This window comes from Xenopus tropicalis, chromosome 5 (genome assembly GCF_000004195.4).
Source record: "Xenopus tropicalis strain Nigerian chromosome 5, UCB_Xtro_10.0, whole genome shotgun sequence".
NCBI classification, from domain to species: Eukaryota; Metazoa; Chordata; class Amphibia; order Anura; family Pipidae; genus Xenopus; species Xenopus tropicalis.
In genome coordinates, this window is record NC_030681.2 from 15,355,681 (window position 1) to 15,377,626 (window position 21,946).

Consider the following 21,946-nt stretch of genomic DNA (forward strand, 5'->3'; position numbering starts at 1 on the left):
AGGGAGTGGTTTGAATGAGAGACTGGTAAATAAATAGGAGGGGACCTGAATAGAAAAATAACTAATGCATTAATACATTAATAATAACAATAAAATTGTAGCCTCACAGAGCAATAGGTGTTTGGCAGCCGGGGTCAGTGAACCTCATTTGAAAATTGGCAAGAATCAGAATTAAAAACTATAAAAAATTAATTAAGAAGTTGCTTAGAACTGGCAACTCTATAACATACTAAAAGTTAACTTAAAGGTGAACCACCGCTTTAATAGCCACAGAATGACACTGCCTGGAATTAGACAACTTATTATCTACAGAAACCCCCAGATCCTTCTCCATTAAGGATACCCCCAACACACTACCATTCAGTAGATAGTTTGTGTTTATATTATTTCTACCAAAGTGCAGAACTTTGCAAAACTGAACCTCATTTTCCAGATTGCTGCCCATTTTTCCAATTTCGTCAAATCACTTTGGCAGCTTCCTGCATGGAACCTCGTCAGCAAAAACAGCCGCAGCCCCCTAGGAGAATAGTGGCCTAGGATAAATAAAATCCCCATCATGCAGCAGCAAAAAGGCAATCAGTGTGTGTGTGTATGGTATACCCTATCCGGGAAGCATTCCTCCCTTCCCCAGTGCTGACGTTACAGTATTGCCTTCTCATTTAGCATGTAAATAAAAATTCATTTTAGAGAAAAATTTGCAAATGTTTTCAGGCAACGGCGAAGTATCTCCAGTTATACCAAGTAGAGTAAATGCAGTCCATTACGAGGATACCTCAAATCGATTTAATGTACAATATACATAACGAATATGGTTAAATGTGGATTTTATTGCAGTGTCTGCGCAACTCATTAAAGCTTGCGCTTCTGTCTTTCTCCCCTTTAAAATAAATTGGATATCGCATTTCAGTAATATGCATACGCTTATGCTATCACAACTAAGTATCTGCTTATTACATGCTACTGAACCTGAATGGCACACTGCACTTTTACATTTCTTTCTTCTAGTTGCTTTTTCCTTTATCTTTGGAAGAATTTCACATTTAATGGCTGAATGTTGTGGTTTGCTACTGCTATATAGGATGCACTCTGCTAGCGCCGGTCCAGTAACCCGTGAAACCCAGTCAGCAGTTGGCTTTTATTGGTCTGGTACAGTTGGAAGGTCTAGCTATTATTTTATATTGGTTAGGGCAAACATTCATCCATTAGAATGCTGCTTTCTTTATTGGGTTGTGTCTAATGTCATGAAAAATGCGGTCCTTCTCATAAGTTTATGTAAAGGTACTGTATATTGTCAGACAGAAATAAAGCCCCCGGAGGCAAATGAGCAGTTTTGAGGCCAGGCAGGTCAAGGGCAAGGTATATTTTCCCTTTAAAGGAGAATCAAAGCTAAAAACTAAGTAAGCATCATCAGAAAAGTCTAAGTAAATAGCCATAAGCTATCAAAAGAAACACAGGATTTCTTGTCTCTTTTTTTATTAACATGGTGGTCCAGTGTCTGACTTCCTCTCTCAGAAACATCCTTAATTCCCTGGGCCAGAGTCTGCGCAGTTCTCTCCTCTCCTGCTCCCCCTCCCACCAGAATGCTAAGAATTCCCTCCCCCCTCCCTTAGGAATGTGTGATCTCAGCTATAATGGCTAGAGCTGGAGCAGGAAGCTACTAAAAATGGCAGCTGCTATATTAAGCAACTGGAGAAAGCTTCTAAAACTGTTTACTCAGGAATGGTAATGGTTTCTGCAGAATAAATGTATTGTTCTAGGTGGCACTAATGTGGAAAATCTATTGGCAGTAAATGCCAAAATTACTTTTCTTCTCCTTGAAGCCTGTTGGGAGATTAGATAAGACAATATTTCCTAGCACTCAGAATTTACAGGGTTAAATGGTTCTGATGAAGAAAGGTGGCTAACACCTAGCTCTGACTTATACAGCCTGCCTAGCCCTGGATCTGTTCCTGAAGGTGTCATGGGGGCCCCCATATGTAACACACCAACACTGAAATGAAAATGTGTTTTTATACAATACATTTAATATTTCCTATACAACTATAAATCCTGTTGGCCACTGGAAAAAACGTAGTTACATCTAATGTTACCACGCAATACTAAAGTAGTTACATGCTAATATTAGCTATACAGAGAATGGATGCTATGTTGATTTATTAACTAACCCTTTAACAGCACGCTATTGTAACCGCTTTATGAAATGTGTGGCTGTTTTTTGTATTTTAGAACTGCTTTATATAAAGAGTCCCCGGGAGGCTTGCCCTAGGCATATCTGTGCTGTAAACTTGCTTGTCCTGTCTCTGCTGTGTCTCCTTGTCAGAGTCTTGTTTGCATTTGGGCCACGCGCTCTTACAGATTCCCTGCAACTGAGAGAGTTTGAGATTGCCAAACGAGTGGATCTTTTCCAACACCAACAGTTGGACCATAATGTCCTGGCAAGCTTGTTAGCAGAGGGCCACATACCCACCACCTGGTCCTTATCTGATGGAGTTTTCAAACCTGCCTTATATCTGTTGGGCAGGGGACCAGGAGGGCTTCATACACATACCACTTAAGGTGGCCATACATGGGCCGATTTTAGCTGCCGATATTCGTCCCTTAGACCGATTGGGCAGCTTATCGGCCCGTGTATGGGCACTAATGACGTGCCTGCTCAACCGACATCTGGTCTGAAATCTGCCAGATCTCGATCGGGCAGGTTTGAAAATTAGTCGGATCAGGGGCCGCATTAGTTCGTCGATGTGGTCCCCCATACCCAGACCCGGATTTGTGGCTAGGCCACAAAGGCCCAGGCCTAGGGTGGCAAAAATTTAGAGGCGACATGTCGCACCTAAATTTTACTCCCATATGGAGCAATGGGGACTTCTTCTCCCCCACTGCTCTGTAAGAGTTTAAATGCGGGGGGCGTTATCGCAGATAACACGCAGGCGCGGGGAGCAGAATGGGGGCGGCCTCGGGGCGACTGCCTTAGAAATCCGGCGCTGCCCATACCGACAGACGCCTATACCCGTCGTTCTAATTCGATCGTTTGGCCCCAGGGCCGGATGACCGAATTAGCCCGATATCGCCTATCTGTAGGTGTGCAATAACAAAAACATAATTATATTTGCCCAGATATTGCTTTAGTCTTAGATTATTAGAGCCATGGAGTGCATGTGTGATATGTGCATTTATGTGTGAATGTAGCTGAGAGGAAAGCCAGCTGGGGGATATCACCTCTTGCAATGGGGCTCGTACTGCTACTGTAACATCACTAAAATGCGTTTTTCTGTAATAAAAGGCACTTCTGTCGAAGGTACTTAATTCTTTACAATACACAACATGAATTATGCAGTATCTGTATTATTCATAATATACTCATTATAGACATACTCTAAACCAGTGCAAACCAACTTCTGGCTTTCCCTTGCCGAAGTCCTTTCTCTGCCTTCAGCATTTCCTTTGTTTCCTTGGCACAGCGCTCCAGAGAGAGACAATGACGTTAGCCATTTTTATTGATGAAAATGCGGGAACATTATAACATTTTTTTTTTTTAAACGACTAAAATGCAGGCATAAAAACATCTGTTTACTAATACACATAGGGATATGTTTGATTAACTTAGGCATTCTCAGTTTCTTAAAGAGCCAGTGCATCCTAAAATAGTTTCTATTGGATTGTGGCATAGTGAAATAACAATTTCCATTGAGCTTCATGGGATTGTATCCAAGTGAAACAGATAGAAGGGGTGGGGCTCATAATTTCCCTTCAAACCACAGCACCGAACAGTAAATCATTGTTACATTGCAACTACCGTTCTCCCACAGGTGGTTTTTAACTATTTAGGTAATGCGTTCAACAACAACAACAAACAAATTACTTCCCCGAGTTCACCAATAAGCAAAGGAAGGAAGAAATTTGGAAGGGTTACAAAGATCAAGCAGTTTTACAAAGGGCCTAGGTGTCTTAGGGATAGAGAAATTGTAAAAAAAATAGTCTACCCACTCAGGAACATGGATCCTTTCCAAAGGAAGCCTCTCAGGGATAAAAGGTAGCCTAAGTCTATTGCCAATTGTGGCCCCCACACAATAATTCTGTTCTTTCTAAGCCGGTCTGTCTGTCTCACAACCTCCTAGGAGTTTTTTTTGACAGAGCTGTCTACTAATTCCTTTATCTCATGTGGTCCCTGCTCCTCTGTTTCTCTAAGGGTTTGGTCACCTTAGTGCTCCAAGCTTGGTACTGGGCCTTCTGATCCAGGCTCACCAGCACATCACTGCCCTGAAGCCCGACTAGAGAGAGCCATATGCTTTCTCCCTTTATGTAAACTAGGAACAGGAACACACTATGCCAGTTGAGTAACTTCCCTCTCTTAGGGTATAGGGACTTCTTGAACTACTGTCGAAAGAGACCATTTGGGCCCCCTACATAAGCAAACATTGAGGTTAAGCCAGCTTCTACAGTTCCATAATTTCCATCGACCAATTCACCATGTTCCCAGTGACCTAAGAACTCTAGGTCAGACCGCACCCCTAGTTACATTCATGTGAGGAGATAACACAACAGGGCAAAGGTTTGTGGCCAGCCATCTTGAGAAAATGGCAGCTTAGGTAAAACTCTAATTCCAGTAACATATTCAAAGATGGCTGATTATGCATTTCTTTTTTTCCTATTTAGGCAACTGTTTTGAGTTTGATTATTCCACATTATAAGGTGGCCAATTTCTATAAGTTTTAAGCATATAATGCAGGTAGTGATTATACCTTTCCTTCTCTTTTAAACAAGGTTTTACTATTTGGAGGGGGTGGGGTTAAACTGCAAATATTGGCTCCAATTAGTGTTTTCTAATATTTATTCAAAGCTTGCATTTTGCAGAATCTTCTCCCTTTCATATCCTTAGGTACAATGATAAGACATCATTAATATATATATGCCATGCCTATGAACAATTTGATGCCCAGTACAAATAGCATTACTTAGCTGTATGGAGACCCCAAAATGAGAATAGCGCACACAAAATGTTGCAGTGCAGAATACATGAAAAGGCCTAAAAAGCCAAAGCCAATGTTCCAGGTCTCTGCTGTTGTCCTGCAATTATGCCCCAGGGGCCGCTCATTTCACCACGCAGTCTAGGACAGAGAATGAGTCTATAATAAAGAACCTGCTTTAAAAGCCAGTGTTCCACTCCCCCAGCCTGGAACTTCCACGGAGCATAACATTTGCAATCTGTGGCATGCTGAGCCTATTGTATACAGATCGTAAGTTTTACATTCTTTTAGAGTTAAAGGGTTAAACCAATAGAAAAAGAAAATAACAAAGGCTATCAGAAGCCTTTGAAAGAGCCAGTAATGCTAGCAAAATAAAATGCTCTTAATGCCTTTAGAATAACTGTACAAAAACTGAAAAATTATTTAGAAAAGGGAAAAAAGTTCAAATTACAAAATTTGGCGCGGATCACTATGTTCTTTCCCCACAATGCACCTTGTTCCTCCTTGTAGCACCTACACATACATGCATGGATCCATATCTGGTTATTCATATCTGGGAATCCATAACCATACCTCCCAACTGTCCCGATTTTCGTGGGACAGTCCCAATTTATGTCCTGGATTCTTACTGAAAAGTCCCTCATATTGATCTCCTGCACGGAATGCTAAAAAAGATGCAATGTTTCTCAAACTTAATTAAATAAGACAACTCCTGCACTTAGATACAATTGTAACTAATAAGCTAAACAGGTCTCTTGAGGGAACTGAGACTTGCAGCTTAAAGTGCAATTTCACCTTTTTTAGTAAAACTGTAATAAATAAACAAGACCCCAAAACCCCCAGAAATGTGTTCAAACTTTAAATAACCGGCCAAATTTTGTAAAATGGGAGTGGTATTTAGGGGGTGTGGTTGCAAAAATAGGCGTGGTAAAAAAAATTGCTGGCCCAAGAATACAGGCAGGGGTGCTACAATATTGTGGGAAACTGTCTCATCAACAAGTCATATGTATCTGGTTGCTTATTGCTCCTTAGAGAAAGTTGCGTTCCCCATCTTTAGATTCCGAATGTTTGAAAGCCAAACTCTTTGTAAACGGGAAGCAAAATGTAACTTTTCACCTTTATTCCACTTCAGAAAGCAACTGATCTTTTTAAATGAAAATGTTAATAAGAGAAATAATGTTTAACCGTACTGTAACGCCATATTCATGCTCAGCTTTTTCTTTGCCCTCTACCTTCCACCATTTTGTTAAAAAGATAGTACAGGTATGGGATCCATTATCCAGAACGTTCCAAATTACTTGAAGGCCATTGTCCACAGACTCAATTTTAGTCAAATAATTCAAAATTTTAATACAAATTTTCTTTTTTTGTAATAATAAAACAGTACCTGTACTTGATCCCAACTAAGATATAATTACCCCTTATTGGGGGCAGAACAGTCCTATTGGGTTTATTTAATGGTTAAATGATTCCTTTTTCTCTCTAATAATAAAACAGAACCTGTACTTGATCCCAACTAAGATATAATTACCCCTTATTGGGGGCAGAACAGCCCTATTGGGTTTATTTCATGGTTAAATGATTCCCTTTTCTCTGTAATAATAAAACAGTACCTGTACTTGATCCCAACTAAGATATAATTACCCCTTATTGGGGGCAGAACAGTCCTATTGGGTTTATTTAATGGTTAAATGATTCCTTTTTCTCTCTAATAATAAAACAGAACCTGTACTTGATCCCAACTAAGATATAATTACCCCTTATTGGGGGCAGAACAGCCCTATTGGGTTTATTTAATGGTTAAATTATTCCCTTTTCTCTGTAATAATAAAACAGTACCTGTACTTGATCCCAACTAAGATATAATTACCCCTTATTGGGGGCAGAACAGCCCTATTGGGTTTATTTAATGGTTAAATGATTCCCTTTTCTCTATAATAATAAAACAGTACCTGTACTTGATCCCAACTAAGATATAATTACCCCTTATTGGGGGAAGAACAGCCCTATTGGGTTTATTTCATGGTTAAATGATTCCCTTTTCTCTGTAATAATAAAACAGTACCTGTACTTGATCCCAACTAAGATATAATTACCCCTTATTGGGGGCAGAACAGCCCTATTGGGTTTATTTAATGGTTAAATGATTCCCTTTTCTCTGTAATAATAAAACAGTACCTGTACTTGATCCCAACTAAGATATAATTACCCCTTATTGGGGGCAGAACAGCCCTATTGGGTTTATTTCATGGTTAAATGATTCCCTTTTCTCTGTAATAATAAAACAGTACCTGTACTTGATCCCAACTAAGATATAATTACCCCTTATTGGGGGTAGAACAGCCCTATTGGGTTTATTTCATGGTTAAATGATTCCCCTTTCTCTGTAATAATAAAACAGTACCTGTACTTGATCCCAACTAAGATATAATTACCCCTTATTGGGGGCAGAACAGCCCTATTGGGTTTATTTAATGGTTAAATGATTCCCTTTTCTCTGTAATAATAAAACAGTACCTGTACTTGATCCCAACTAAGATATAATTACCCCTTATTGGAGGCAAAACAATCCTATAGGTTTTAATGTTCACATGATTTTTTAATAGACTTAAAGTATTACAGAAAGGCCCCTTATCCAGAAAACCCCAGGATTCTCAGAAACAGGTTCCATACCTTTATACGCATTATCCCTATTCTCAGCTGCAGTTTACATTGTGTTTTTTTAAGCTACCCCACACTTACTCGCAAGAACCAGGATGTTGCACAGCAAAAGAGATTTATTTTTCATAATTTTACCAAATTTAGTGCAAATTTAGTTTCTGGGTCTGTACTTGGGAGCCAAAGAGTTTGGACAAATCATAAAATCAAAAAACACCATTGAGCCTACATCAAAATCATATTAATGTTAAATGGTACTACATACAGTACATGTGTTTAATGAAGGTATGGGAGTTTTCCGGCATTTGCAGTATGTCTCCTGAATATAAATATGGGGCGCACGTTCAAGGTTCAGCTTAATTTCAGAGCACTTTGCATGAATTTAACAAGCACAGTATGAAGCTTTTAAATAGCCCATAAGCAAATACCAGCAAGAAATGCAGAGATAAATATTAGAATTACAAAAAATTGCAGGCATTCCGTTCATGCAGGTAAGGGAAGAGTATCAATATGACTTTTGTAGATTTCTGTAAATGTTAGATTATAAATATGAGAGCATGGGTTAAAGGGGAACTCCACCCAAGCACAACTTAAACTGAAAAGTAAAGATCATTTCAGGCAACTTTGCAATGTACATCAATAAAAAATGTGCAGCCTTTTCATGATTTTTAATGTAATAATAAGGTTTGGAAAAGTTCCCTAAGCCCCGCCCCTGTTCCCCTGCTGATCTGGCTGGCTACTTTGTGACTCAAATAAAATGTAACAGTAGTCACCTGTTCTCAGCCTGCCTTCAGCCTGCATCCTCCCAATCCCACAATTCCCTGCACATGTGATGTCAATAAGGAAAGGAACATCACAGTGCAATGCATTGTGGGTTATGTAGTTCCTGCATGCTGTCTGTAAGCTGTGGAGAAGATGTTACAATTTATAACATCAGTGTTTTAGTCCCTTCTCCCCTGCCAGGATTTTGAAAAAGAGAAGAACTGTTTTGCAGCTGGATTTCAGCATATAAAATGGTATTTATTGATACTTTTAGAAGGAACAGATTACAGTGATAGGGATATTAGCAGTATCTGTAATGTGTGGGGCTTTTTTTTTTTTTTTTTACAAATTTTGGTTTGGAAGCCAGAGTTCCCCCTTAATCTGACACACTTTCCTCCATACACTGGGTATATGCGCTTGGTAAGTAGGTCTGTGAATTCTGAGGCTATTTTTTTTTTTTTTTTTTCAATTCGTATTATGTTAAGCTGCACTATGGGGATATGGGCATGACATTTTTAATACTGAGGGCCGCCTCAGTGATTGTTTGGAGCTAATTTATTGTATTTAGTCTGCTGAGGTCATTATACTGAGCATAAAGCAAGGTTAATACAGCCAGCATCTTCAGCAAAGCATAACTCCTATATGTGGGCATCATTTTTGGCCCTGACGCACACCAATTGATTGGGCCCAAAGCAATCTTTAGCCTGGTCTCATTGTGTGCATTCGCCTGAGCTGGACCATCTCATTTACCCTGCAGGGTTGGGCTCAGCTTCATCCCCTGTTGCTATAGTTGAATTAAAGGTTGCGTTTTGTTCCTTTATTTCTCGTCACTTATAGAGTTTTCTTCACAACCTCCTACGTATGTAAGTGCGGCTCATTTTCAGCCAGTTTATGACCAGTAATCATTTGCGAATGCGTGCTCTTTGTCTGTATCCTAAAGCTGCCAAAAAGGAGCGATTGAATGCAATATAGCCATAATAATGGCTGGCTTTGTGTGGCAGGCTTGTATGGAGCTAAGCAGGAGAGACAAAGCATTCTTATTATCCCATGCTGGCACCTACAGTTTAATCCCCTATTGTCAGGCTGCTAGAAATTACACCAGGCCACTACTCTGATTATTAGGCTGTCATTGCCATAAAAGCTGCTTGAATTGGTCAGCTCTACATAGACTGTAAATATGCGTCATTCTAAAAACTTATATCAACTTATAAAATATTTCGTCTTTTTTCCACGTAGTGATATGTACCTATCACTTTAAAGGACATGTAAAACCCCTCAGTATAATGTGATTAGTGAACAGCCTCTTTAAAACATTTAAATACCTGCCACTTTGGGTGTTTAGTAGTAAGGCTTCAGAATCCCCTTAATCACTTAGGATTCCTTCTCCTTCGAACCCACTCAATCCCCTTCCTCAGGAATTTACTTTGACTGTTGGTCTACTGAGCATGCTCAGTTCTTCTTAACTAAGGTTACTAAACATGCCCTTTAGTCTAACAGCCAATGAAGAAATTGCATTGTTGGTTTCCAAAGAAACTCTCAGAGGGAAAATGGCTGCTGGGGAACAGAGGGGATATATGCAGAACATATGATGTAGTTTGGGTGGGGCAATTGTGCCCAACCTTTATACATGGTAGGGAAATTTAGGGTTTACATGTCCTTTGAGGAGGTTTGAATCTGACATGAGGATTGATGACATTAATGTTGCCCTGAGGCGTGAGGGCCCTGGGTGTATGTGAGAGGACTGTCTGTTGTATTATTAAACTTGAGATATTACGTTAGGAAATGCGCACTAGCTGTCTCTTTCTATTATTTCCAAGATCAATTATTCAAACGATGGTATATTCAGGGCAGTACCTTAGTATAGATAAAAGTAGGGTTAATGATGGCCAAGCTACTAAGTGAATTGGTATAAACACAGAGGTAGGCTGAGATACTATTGTTTATTGTTGGTGTTTGGCTGTTTGAATGAGGAGTCACATTGGGTCTGTCCAGAATCAACACATGTATCAATGGGCTTGTCATCTACCAACCTGAAATAGCATCAGCTGACAATCTTTTACACTTTTTTTGTGATCCACTCATTTGGCCTATCAGTACCATTCTAGGAGAACTGAGCGCTTCGACCCTGTGCAGTGCCACATACAGAAAGACGGCCTGACAAGATCAGAAGATGGGGAGCTGGCTTGGGGAACTTTGAAGGCTTGGATCATTACAGTTTTAGGGCTCCTGGCAGTGACGTTTCAGGGCAGCTGCCACCTGAGGAACCCTGTCACCGCTAGTGTAGAGAATGCAACTGTGCTCTCTACTGTAGAAAAAATCAGCGTAAAAAAGAAATAACTCTTAAGTTTATATGGAACAGTGTTTTTGGTTAGAGTAAATAACTATTTACACAGGGAGTAAAGGTCTCCATACAAATGAAGATTCATGGGGCCAAATGATCAAATTATAACGACGGGTATAGACAAAGTCTGTTCGGGGACAGCATCAACGAGCCGTTTCCGTCCCCGATCCGACTAGATTTTTTAACCTGCCCGATCGATATCTGCCCGATTTCAGGTCTAAGGGGCAGCTAGAATCAGCCTCTGTATGGGGACCTTAAGTGTTTGATCAATGTACATTCCATGGCCCTGTTTTGCTAGTAATTCATGGTGTACATGGTACATAGATTTTTAAAAACATGGGTTTTAGTTACAATTTTATGATTATGAATTACGTATAAGGTGCCGACTCAGTTGCCCTGTAAAAGCGGCCAATGCAGACCAATCTGGGACACTGAGAGACTGGACAGAGAGCATACTGCACAGTGTGGCTGCCTTTTTGATGTTTTCCTATGTAATGTACTGTTGGGAAGCTATGCACTGTACGGGAAGTGTGGCTCTGGAAAATCTTGACCCGACCCTAACTCACAAAATGTTGCCATTGTAGCACCTCCACCAAACCCATACTCTTGTCTTCCCGTTCCTACACTACTTTTGTGCGTGGCTTATCACTCCAAGACAGGGAATCTTCGGAAGCAGAGGACCCGCAGGCAACCTTAACCTGCAATGATCATCCAAATTTCAACCCGAACCCTGGTTTAGATCAACCAGCACATCACTAATGCACTGGTCAACATTAGTTCATCTCCGTGATCCCTTATCCAACTGACTTCTACAGTACATACATATTGATGGGCCACCATAAAGGTTTCATGCAGTCTTTTTTGGCACGTATAGGCCACCTTTAATATTACCCCTGTGTGGGTGCCATGTACTTTTAAAGGGAAACCGTCTCAGTGGGACAGTTATGTAGCACTGCAGCTTTGACAGAGCCATTGGTAATTGTCCCTCGGGAGAGGCTGTGATGCCAAATGGGCTGTTACGGTACAGGCAAATAGACGATCATTAATTAATTACCGCCATATGACATGTTCCCAGTGCATTCCAGAGCTGCCTGGCGCGCCGATTGCTCCGCACACCCCTTACTGCCATTTAACTTGGTAACAATAGTTAAATATAACGGATCATATTTAAAGATACTTTTTATACAAATAGTGTACACTTGTGACTGCTACAGATTATTCAACAAGAAGTCACACCTCAGCTAATTTGAAGGCAGATTTAACTCAGCTTTGGAAGCCCGAGGATAGTAATTTGAATTATGCATGAGTGTCTGGTGCACAGTTCCATTAGCCTGCGAGATAGTAAGGTAAACATGCTCTGAATGTTAAGTATTCTATAGAAGTGCCAGGTACAGAAAGGAGACTTTGTGTTTCTCTTCTTCCTGGTACTAAATGGTTCAGGAGATATGTTACATATTGATGTTTATTAATGCATAAAGAGTGTTAATCTCGTCTTTATAATGTACTTATGTAAATACCCCCCCCCCCCACCCTTACAGCTTGTTCTTATGATACTTTCCCTTACTTAATGTCTGTTCAACGCTAATTCTAAAAATACCATATGCAGACCCACACTGAGCCTTCTGTCATGTGTAATTGTCTGCGGGCGGGGGGATCTTCTAATAGGTAAGGTTTAGAGGACACAGATTACAAATCATATATTTTAGTGCTTCCGAATAACAAATTCCACCTGTCTTCTCTGTGCTTTAAAGGGGAATTATAGTCTTTAAGATCAGGCAAATGCAATAGGGCTGTTTATTTGTGGTGCCATATACAGTGCAGTATTGCACTTGATCATATCTCCGTGGCTTTTCATAGCAACTGTAAAGGAGAAGAAGATATTTAAAAGGCACCTATCGCATAAAATGTGTTACCCCAATTGGAGCTGTGGCTAACAGACCCTGCAGTCTAGGGGGGGGTTTGCACCCTATTGAGTGCTGGGCCCTGTGCGGGAAGCCATGCTGGGGTGTAAGGATCAGGTACCCAGGAACAGGGGCACCGCACTGAATCGGCTGCACTTCTTTGAAAGGTGCCATGGTATCCCTATCCAAATGTAATGTGATAGGTGTCCCATGGAGTGAGTACTGCCACCGCGGGAGACTAACCGATCCAAAATGCCTTTCCAGCGGCAACAACGCTGCGGAATATGTTGGCGCATTATAAATAAATGTTAATAATAACAATAGGAGTCACCAGTGAAGAGGACTACACATTGCTTCGGCTTTCCCCAGTCAAGTTGCCTGCAGGAGAAAACTTGGCACAACTCTGGAAAGCCAAAGCTATGTTTAGGCCTTTCCACTGGCAACCAGCATTTCAGAGCAGTTAGTCGGCCGCGGTAGCAGAGATCTACTGCGGGAGACTAAAGGTGACCATAGACGTAGCAATTCCATTCATTCCCACCCTTCACTGACGTTCAAGACTGAATCGTCAGATATAGAAACAATAGAAATTCTACCTCCACCTGGCGATTCAGCCCTGAAGGTAGATTTTGCTTGGGTGGCATCAAAATCTTTTAACTTGGCCGATCGACAAGTTGACCGATATCCGCAGCCTTCTGCAATATCGGCTACCTCTTCGAGCCGCCATGCACGCAACAGATATCGCGCGAAATGAGGTTTATATTGGTGTGTGCATGGCCGGCTTTACTTGCTCCGTGGGACATTAGCTGGGACATTAACCTAATAAGAATCATTGTCTCTTTTTTTCCAAATAATAAACTCCTCCTTATCTGTAAACCTGAGATACAGGCCAGTGACTGAGGGTACTATTATACCAAGATTATTATCTCTAATTAAAGGTCCATTATATACAGTTTCAACAGTTGTTCTGTAACAAAGTTTTAGTTTGTGCTGCTGCTTTGAAATGCCAGGGATTAAGGCATTACATTGTATTGGTTTAGAGTGGGTAACCTGGTTTGATGGGCTGCTATTGGGAAACTTGAAGGGTGATGTGTGGTACAGCGGCTCCTTAACCCTTTATACAGTAGGGCTTGTTGATTTTGTCTTGCTGGCATTAAATACAGGGCATGGCGTAGATCAATGACTTACAGTGTTGGCTGTTACGTCTTTGACAGCTAATGAGGTAGAACATAAATTGCTGGGGTAAGGGCAACTTTGCAACCATGTAGCTATTAAAATGCAGGACCTTCAGAATGAATAATTAAATAATCTAAGATACACAAACAATTAAAATCAAGACCAGGTGCTGATTTTATTAGAATACCATTGTCTTTGTGTAAAGTAGCTAACATTGAATGAACCTTTTAAGAGATTTTCACATTTTTGGTACAGCACTGTAAGGTACAGTATAAACAATATGAGCTAAACTTTTGGTAGGTGGTTAGTTTCCCTTTAAATACCCAATCGTCTATTGGCAAAGTCATTCAGGCTGTAGTTGCCCTTTAATGTTGTCACTGAATTTTTTTACTACAAATGGCCTGACAGAGTAGAAGAATACCATGTGACCATGATTAATTGTAGTTTGGGGGAAGTCATTAGTTATGGATATGGAATAATGAGCCATAAACCCCTGGACGTGCCATATACAATAATATACGCAGCACTGTATCATTCTGTTATGTACAAAACTGCAGTGTGTGTGTGGCGCTGGGTCTCAAGGCAAAGGCATGGATTGCAGGCATTCTCAAATGCCAAGTGACATCCAATGTTTCATCTGTAATTTTGCCCGCAGGGCACCATTGCGTCAATAGCAAACCGCATCAAAAATGTGAGCATCGCCTGTCTCTTGCAAATTGTATCAGCCCCTGAAATTCATTTAAAGAGGGAATGCAATAGCAAAATCCCACTGGAACACGTTGCTCCCAGGTTCCGGCGTATGCCAGTCTTGATCCAATAATCCACTTGATCCACTTATGCATAATGGTTGAGATATAGGAAACACAGCTAGCAGGCAAGCTAATATGTGTAACGTAAGTCTAGTTATGTATGTATGTTCATAAATGCTGTGTAAAAAGGCCAAGTGGGTGCCAAGCTTTAGCCAACTCTGCATATCATTTTACTGGGAAGGGGAGGGTTCTGCTGTAGGTAGGTATGGTAGGGCTGTGTGTAGGGTTGTAGGGATACTTGGGAAGGGGAGAGTTCTGCTGTAGGTAGGTATGGTAGGGCTGTGTGTAGGGTCATAGGGATACTTGGGAAGGGGAGAGTTCTGCTGTAGGTAGGTATGGTAGGGCTGTGTGTAGGGTCATAGGGATACTTGGGAAGGGGAGAGTTCTGCTGTAGGTAGGTATGGTAGGGCTGTGTGTAGGGTTGTAGGGATACTTGGGAAGGGGAGAGTTCTGCTGTAGGTAGGTATGGTAGGGCTGTGTGTAGGGTTGTAGGGATACTTGGGAAGGGGAGAGTTCTGCTGTAGGTAGGTATGGTAGGGCTGTGTGTAGGGTCATAGGGATACTTGGGAAGGGGAGAGTTCTGCTTTAGGTAGGTATGGTAGGTAGGGCTGGGCGATATACCGTTTAATACCGAATACCGGTGTTTTTTTTTAAAACTATATTCATTTGTCAGATACCGCAATACCGGGGTGTCAGGGTACTCACCCGTGTGGGCCGGTCTCGCGTGCGTCCCGTTGTCCGCGGGACGTTGCGCATGCGCGTCCAGGTGCGCGTGCATCAAAGCGCACGTACATGTCAAAGCATGCTGACGGCGCCGGTTCTGCGCATGTGTGGGGGGTAGTTAAAGCTATCAAACGCCTCCTCCTGTGCTATGTTGTCTGCGGCCTTGCCTGGGAAACTAAGCCTGCCTGATTTACCTTACGACTTTCTGTTGCTGATCCTTCGCTTGCCTGACTCTGATTTTCAATACTGCAGTAATTATTCTCTAATTTATTAGGAAATGGGGTTAACACCTTCATGCATGGAAAAAAAAATACTGTCAAATACCGTCAAATACCGTGACACCGATATAATTTTGAAAAATACCGTGATATAAATTTTTGGTCATACCGCCCAGCTCTAATGGTAGGGCTGTGTGTAGGGTCGTAGGGATACTTGGGAAGGGGAGGGTTCTGCTTTAGGTAGGTATGGTAGGGCTGTGTGTAGGGTCGTAGGGATACTTGGGAAGGGGAGAGTTCTGCTTTAGGTAGGTATGGTAGGGCTGTGTGTAGGGCCGTAGGGATACTTGGGAAGGGGAGGGTTCTGCTTTAGGTAGGTATGGTAGGGCTGTGTGTAGGGTCATAGGGATACTTGGGAAGGGGAGAGTTCTGCTGTAGGTAGGTATGGTAGGGCTGTGTGTAGGGTCATAGGGATACTTGGGAAGGGGAGAGTTCTGCTGTAGGTAGGTATGGTAGGGCTGTGTGTAGGGTCATAGGGATACTTGGGAAGGGGAGAGTTCTGCTGTAGGTAGGTATGGTAGGGCTGTGTGTAGGGTCATAGGGATACTTGGGAAGGGGAGAGTTCTGCTGTAGGTAGGTATGGTAGGGCTGTGTGTAGGGTCGTAGGGATACTTGGGAAGGGGAGAGTTCTGCTTTAGGTAGGTATGGTAGGACTGTGTGTAGGACCGTAGGGATACTTGGGAAGGGGAGAGTTCTGCTGTAGGTAGGTATGGTAGGACTGTGTGTAGGGTCGTAGGGATATTTGGGAAGGGGAGAGTTCTGCTTTAGGTAGGTATGGTAGGGCTGTGTGTAAGGTCGTAGGGATATTTGGGAAGGGGAGAGTTCTGCTTTAGGTAGGTATGGTAGGGCTGTGTGTAGGGTCGTAGGGATACTTGGGAAGGGGAGAGTTCTGCTTTAGGTAGGTATGGTAGGGCTGTGTGTAGGGTCGTAGGGATACTTGGGAAGGGGAGAGTTCTGCTTTAGGTAGGTATGGTAGGGCTGTGTGTAGGGTCGTAGGGATACTTGGGAAGGGGAGAGTTCTGCTGTCGGTAGGTATGGTAGGGCTGTGTGTAGGGTCGTAGGGATACTTGGGAAGGGGAGAGTTCTGCTGTAGGTAGGTATGGTAGGGCTGTGTGTAGGGTCGTAGGGATACTTGGGAAGGGGAGAGTTCTGCTGTAGGTAGGTATGGTAGGGCTGTGTGTAGGGCTGTAGGGATATTTGGGAAGGGGAGAGTTCTGCTGTAGGTAGGTATGGTAGGGCTGTGTGTAGGACCATAGGGATACTTGGGAAGGGGAGAGTTCTGCTGTAGGTAGGTATGGTAGGGCTGTGTGTAGGGTTGTAGGGATACTTGGGAAGGGGAGAGTTCTGCTGTAGGTAGGTATGGTAGGGCTGTGTGTAGGGTTGTAGGGATACTTGGGAAGGGGAGGGTTCTGCTGTAGGTAGGTATGGTAGGGCTGTGTGTAGGGCCGTAGGGATACTAGGGAAGGGGAGAGTTCTGCTGTAATCAGTGATTCAGTTCAAGGGGTACAGGTACAAAAAAAAATCATATTTAAATTGCATTAACGAAGCATGAATTCATTTGATCAGATTCCGATGTTGCAGGAGCAGTTGACTCTTCCTGTTCAGCAAACAGTGCCAATGAGCTGCAGCCCACCTCTCCATGCGCAGAAAAGCGGATATTTTTGGCAAGGACAAACCAGATAGATAACTGCGTTTCAAATTTGGATTTGCCCCCCACTGTGCAGATCTGTGCTTTATGCAGATTGCGCAGTCATACGAAGGGATTTACATATCATCCTGGCGGATGAGCTTGCACCTTCACAGACGGGGAATGGAAAGAGAGTATACAGGATATATAGGGCTTTTTATGCAGAATAAAGAGTGGGAAATATTCTAGATTTCTTTCCTCTACTGACATTGACACTGATTGACTCAGGATCGGACTGAGGGGTGCAGGGGGGCCAGAAGAAGCAGCAATAGGGTCGGGTCTGGGCCGCCAGGGCCCACCGGGTATTTTCCCGGTGTCACGGCGGCCAAGTAAGACCATGAAAGAGCTTTAGCGCAGCAGAGCTGGGGTTCGAATCCAACCAGGGCAGTGTCGTTGCCATAATCCTACCTTTGTACCCCTATTTGTGTACAGTGAGAAGGTTAGAGACCTTGAAAATTTCACGTATATATTTGGCAAAATAGCACCCTATTGTAAAAAAAGCTTGCCAAAGTAAATAGGAAAATCCAGGTGCTCCAACCCCAAGCCCTCAGTCTCAGGGAGCGGACAAACCATTTAACAGCAGAACAAGAAAAAACAGGGGAAGGGCACTCTGATAATCCAAAAACAGGCCATTCCAATCATTATATGTATGTATATCTTTATTTATAAAGCGCTACTTATGTACGCATTGCTGTACAGTATAATACATTAATATTATTAAGATGATAATAATAGATAAATACAAATTATAACAATAATTACAGATAAATACAGTTGCAATAAGTTAAGAGTCAAAGACACAAGAGGATGGAGGTCCCTGCCCCGTAGAGCTTACAATCTATATGGGAGGGTAAGAGCCAAAGACACAAGAGGATGGAGGTCCCTGCCCCGTAGAGCTTACACTCTATATGGGAGGGTAAGAGTCAAAGACACAAGAGGATGGAGGTCCCTGCCCCGTAGAGCTTACAATCTATATGGGAGGGTAAGAGCCAAAGACACAAGAGGATGGAGGTCCCTGCCCCGTAGAGCTTACAATCTATATGGGAGGGTAAGAGTCAAAGACACAAGAGGATGGAGGTCCCTGCCCCGTAGAGCTTACAATCTATATAGAGCATCCTTCCCCTGTTTTTTCAAGTTGTAAGGTTAGAGACCACCACAATCAAAAATATTGAATCAGATTGCCATGTTTTTTTTTACCCACAATGCTGTGTTTTCTTTTCCATGATTCCAACTCCACTGCTGGCACTTAGAAAACATAGGGCACTGCTATTTGCACACAGGGTACCACAATGCAGAAGCAAATTAGGGGCCACTTGCATGCAAATTGTGGTGCATGTAATTACTAGTCAGTCTGTGCCTAAAAGTGAATTCTGGTGCATTAATAACAGCTTGGCAGTTCAGTAGGTGCAAGTTAGTTGAAAGTGTATGCAGAGCACCTGGTCTGGACTGGGATTCAAAATAGGCCCTGGCATTTCAAGTACCCAGAGGCCCAAACAGCCCCCCACCAGCCCAATAAATAGTGACTGTCTGTGGCACCTTACAGCAGCCCCTCTGGCATTCCCAGTACCCACAGATTGCCCAGTCTGGCCTGCACAACACAATAGGGCAGTGATCCCCAACCAGTGCCTCGGGGGCAACATGTTGCTCCCCAACCCCTTGGATGTTGCTCTCAGTGCCCCCAAACCAGGGAGTTATTTTTGAATTCCTGACTTGGGGGCAAGTTTTGGTTGAATAAAAACAAGATTTCCTACCAAATAAAGCCCCTGTAAGCTGATAGGGTGCATAGAGGCTGCCTAATAGCCAATCACAGCCCTTATTTGGCTCCTCCATGAACTTTTATGGTGCTTGTGTTGCTCTCCAAGTCTTTTTACATTTGACTGTGGCTCCCGAGTAAGAAAGGTTGGGGATTCCTGCAATAGAGGAACCTTAGAAATAACACCCCCCACCATTACATCTGTGGACCCTGTACTTTGCACCTTACATGCAGTTTATCGGAGCAGGCTGCATTGGTGCACTGTATTGTAGTGTAAGGGCCATGTTATATAATAATAGCACTGTGAGGGTAGTAATGCTTATTTCTATGGGTGCTGTCACTTCCAATGAAAGAATCCCAGACTGTCATTGCTTCTAGCTGCAGCCGCCCCAGAGACATGTCAGTCCACGTCGGGCTGATTGAAGAATCCAGTAAGGACTGTGTTCACTTTAATTGCTATCTCTGTCATCTTGTCTATTAACGGTTCTTACAAATTTCCCTTCTGCCCAAGAAGGCCTGCAGGAGACTTCTTATCGGTTTCTATGGTTATCCAGAGATTTTATTGCTGTCCCCTATGTTATTATTCCACTCTGATATTACTTTAATGATGAATATTGGACAGGAGAAAAGATGAAAGGTTTAAAGAAACAAAAAGAGGCAAAAATTACTTTTTATACGTAGCATAAAAGCATTCCATTAGTAAGTGGAGGAAGCAATGGAAAAGTTCCCGTATTCTTTGCATTCTATCGTAGCACACAGGATTGTGGGATACAGCCGTTAAAGCGACAGTGCACCTTTAGGTTAACTGTTAGTATGTTATAGAATATCCTATTCATTTGTTATAGTTTTTGAATTATTTACCTTCCTCTCCTGACCCTTTCCAGCTTTTAAATGGGGGTCACTGACCCTATCAGCCAAATACACCATCTAAAAGCTGTTGAGCTTGTGTAGAAGTCAGTGTCCTTTTTACAAATGGAAGATCATGGTGTCAGAAACCTTCAATACCTCAATTATGAGAATGTTGATAAATGGGCCCCCCATCTTGCGTTACTTTGAGGCTTTGGGGCATCTCAACATTCACAACTAATGCAATTTACTTTTTCTCAGGGTTATTGAATTTATTTCTAGGGAATGTAAGCACATAATATAATTTTTGGTTGTATTTTGTTACAATATTTTCCAACTTAAATGAACAGTTCAGTGTAAAAATGAATTTGGCCAATACAGACAGACTGTACAAAATAAAAAATATTTTCAATATAGTTAGGCAAAAATGTCATCTATAAAGGTTGGAGTGAGCAGATGTCTAACATAATAGCCAGAACTCTACTTCCTGCTTTACAGCTCTCTAAGCTGTTAGTAGTAATTAGCCAATCATTGACTTGAGGAGGGGCCACATGGGACATAACTGTTCAGTTAGTTGCTATTGAATCTGACCTGCATGCTCACAAACTACTAACTGACAGTTATGTCCCATATGGCCCCCCCTAAAGTCACTGACTAAGAGTTTAGAGAGCTGAAAGCAGGAAGTAGTGTTCTGGCCATTATGTTAGACATCTGCCCACTTCAGCCCTTATAGATTACATTTTTGGCTAACTAACTATATAACAAATTATTTTTTTACCCAGTTTAATTTTTACATTGAACTGTTCTTTTAAAGCCATTATCATAAAGCTTGTATGCCTATGTCTTTCCAGCAAACTGTATCCAGAGAATGAGGAGGACACCGCCCCTAGACGAACTGCAGCCACCTCCATACCAAGACGACAGCGGCTCTCCTCGCCTTTCGTGCACCCCTTCTGAAATTGGCGACAGCAAATGTGAACTTTCCCGCTGTAGCAATAGCCCCAGATATTCCTTTACCAAATGCCCCAGTGAAGGAAGCATGGGCCATGAAGCTGAAAGCTTCCAGAACAAGGGATATGAAGAGGACGTTCCGAGTGATAGCACTGCTGTTCTAAGTCCAGAAGTAAGTACAGAATTAGCTTCTCTTTGCTTCACATCAAGGTGTCTTATCTGTCTCTTCATTTTACCCCCTTGTTTCATATGCAGCCTTTTCCTGATAAAGGCTTAAAGTACAGGTATCGGACCCCTTATCCGGAAACCCATTATCCAGAAAGCTCCGAATTATGGAAAGCCCACTCCCATAGACTCCATTTTAATCAAATAATTCAGAATTTTAAAACTGATTTCCTTTTTCTCTGTAATAATAAAACAGTACCTGTACTTGATCCCAACTAAGATATAATTACCCCTTATTGGGGGCAGAACAGCCCTATTGGGTTTATTTAATGGTTAAATGATTCCTTTTTCTCTGTAATAATAAAACAGTACCTGTACTTGATCCCAACTAAGATATAATTACCCCTTATTGGGGGCAGAACAGCCCTATTGGGTTTAATTAATGTTTTATTTATTTTTTAGTAGACTTGAGGTATGGAGATGCAAATTACGGAAGGACCCCTTATCCGCAATATCCTCGGTCCCGAGCATTCTGAATAATGGGTCCTATACCTGTAATAATATAGTTTGGAACAGTTCCCTAAGCCCCGCCCCCTGTTTATCTGGCTGACTACTTTGAGACTCAAATGTAACAGTAGTTGCCTGTCCTCAGCCTGCCTTCAGCCTGCATCCTCCCAATCCCACAATTCCCTGCGTTTGTGATGTGAATAAAGAAAGTAACACCACAGTGCAATGCATTGTGGGTTATGTAGTTCCTGCATGCTGTCTGTAAGCTGAGGAGAAGTTAATACAATTTGTAACATTAGTGTTTTAGTCCCTCCTCCCCTGCCAGGATTTCAGATGATACAGAAAGAGAAGAACTGTTTTGCAGCTGGATTTCAGCATATAAAATGGTATTTATTCATACTTTTTGAAGGAACAGATTACAGTGATAGGTA

General features: G+C 42.1%; 1 protein-coding gene across 4 annotated transcripts in view; it reads left to right on the forward strand.

Moving 5' to 3' along the window:
- The window catches only part of syt14 (synaptotagmin 14), a 111,752-nt gene that overhangs the window by 61,547 nt on the left and 28,259 nt on the right, over positions 1-21,946 (forward strand). For all 4 annotated transcript variants that reach the window (XM_002934679.5, XM_031902540.1, XM_012961665.3 and 1 more), the window contains one exon: positions 20,744-21,015. In XM_002934679.5, coding sequence (XP_002934725.2) covers positions 20,744-21,015 — 272 coding nt within the window. The remainder of the gene's footprint in view (positions 1-20,743; positions 21,016-21,946) is intronic.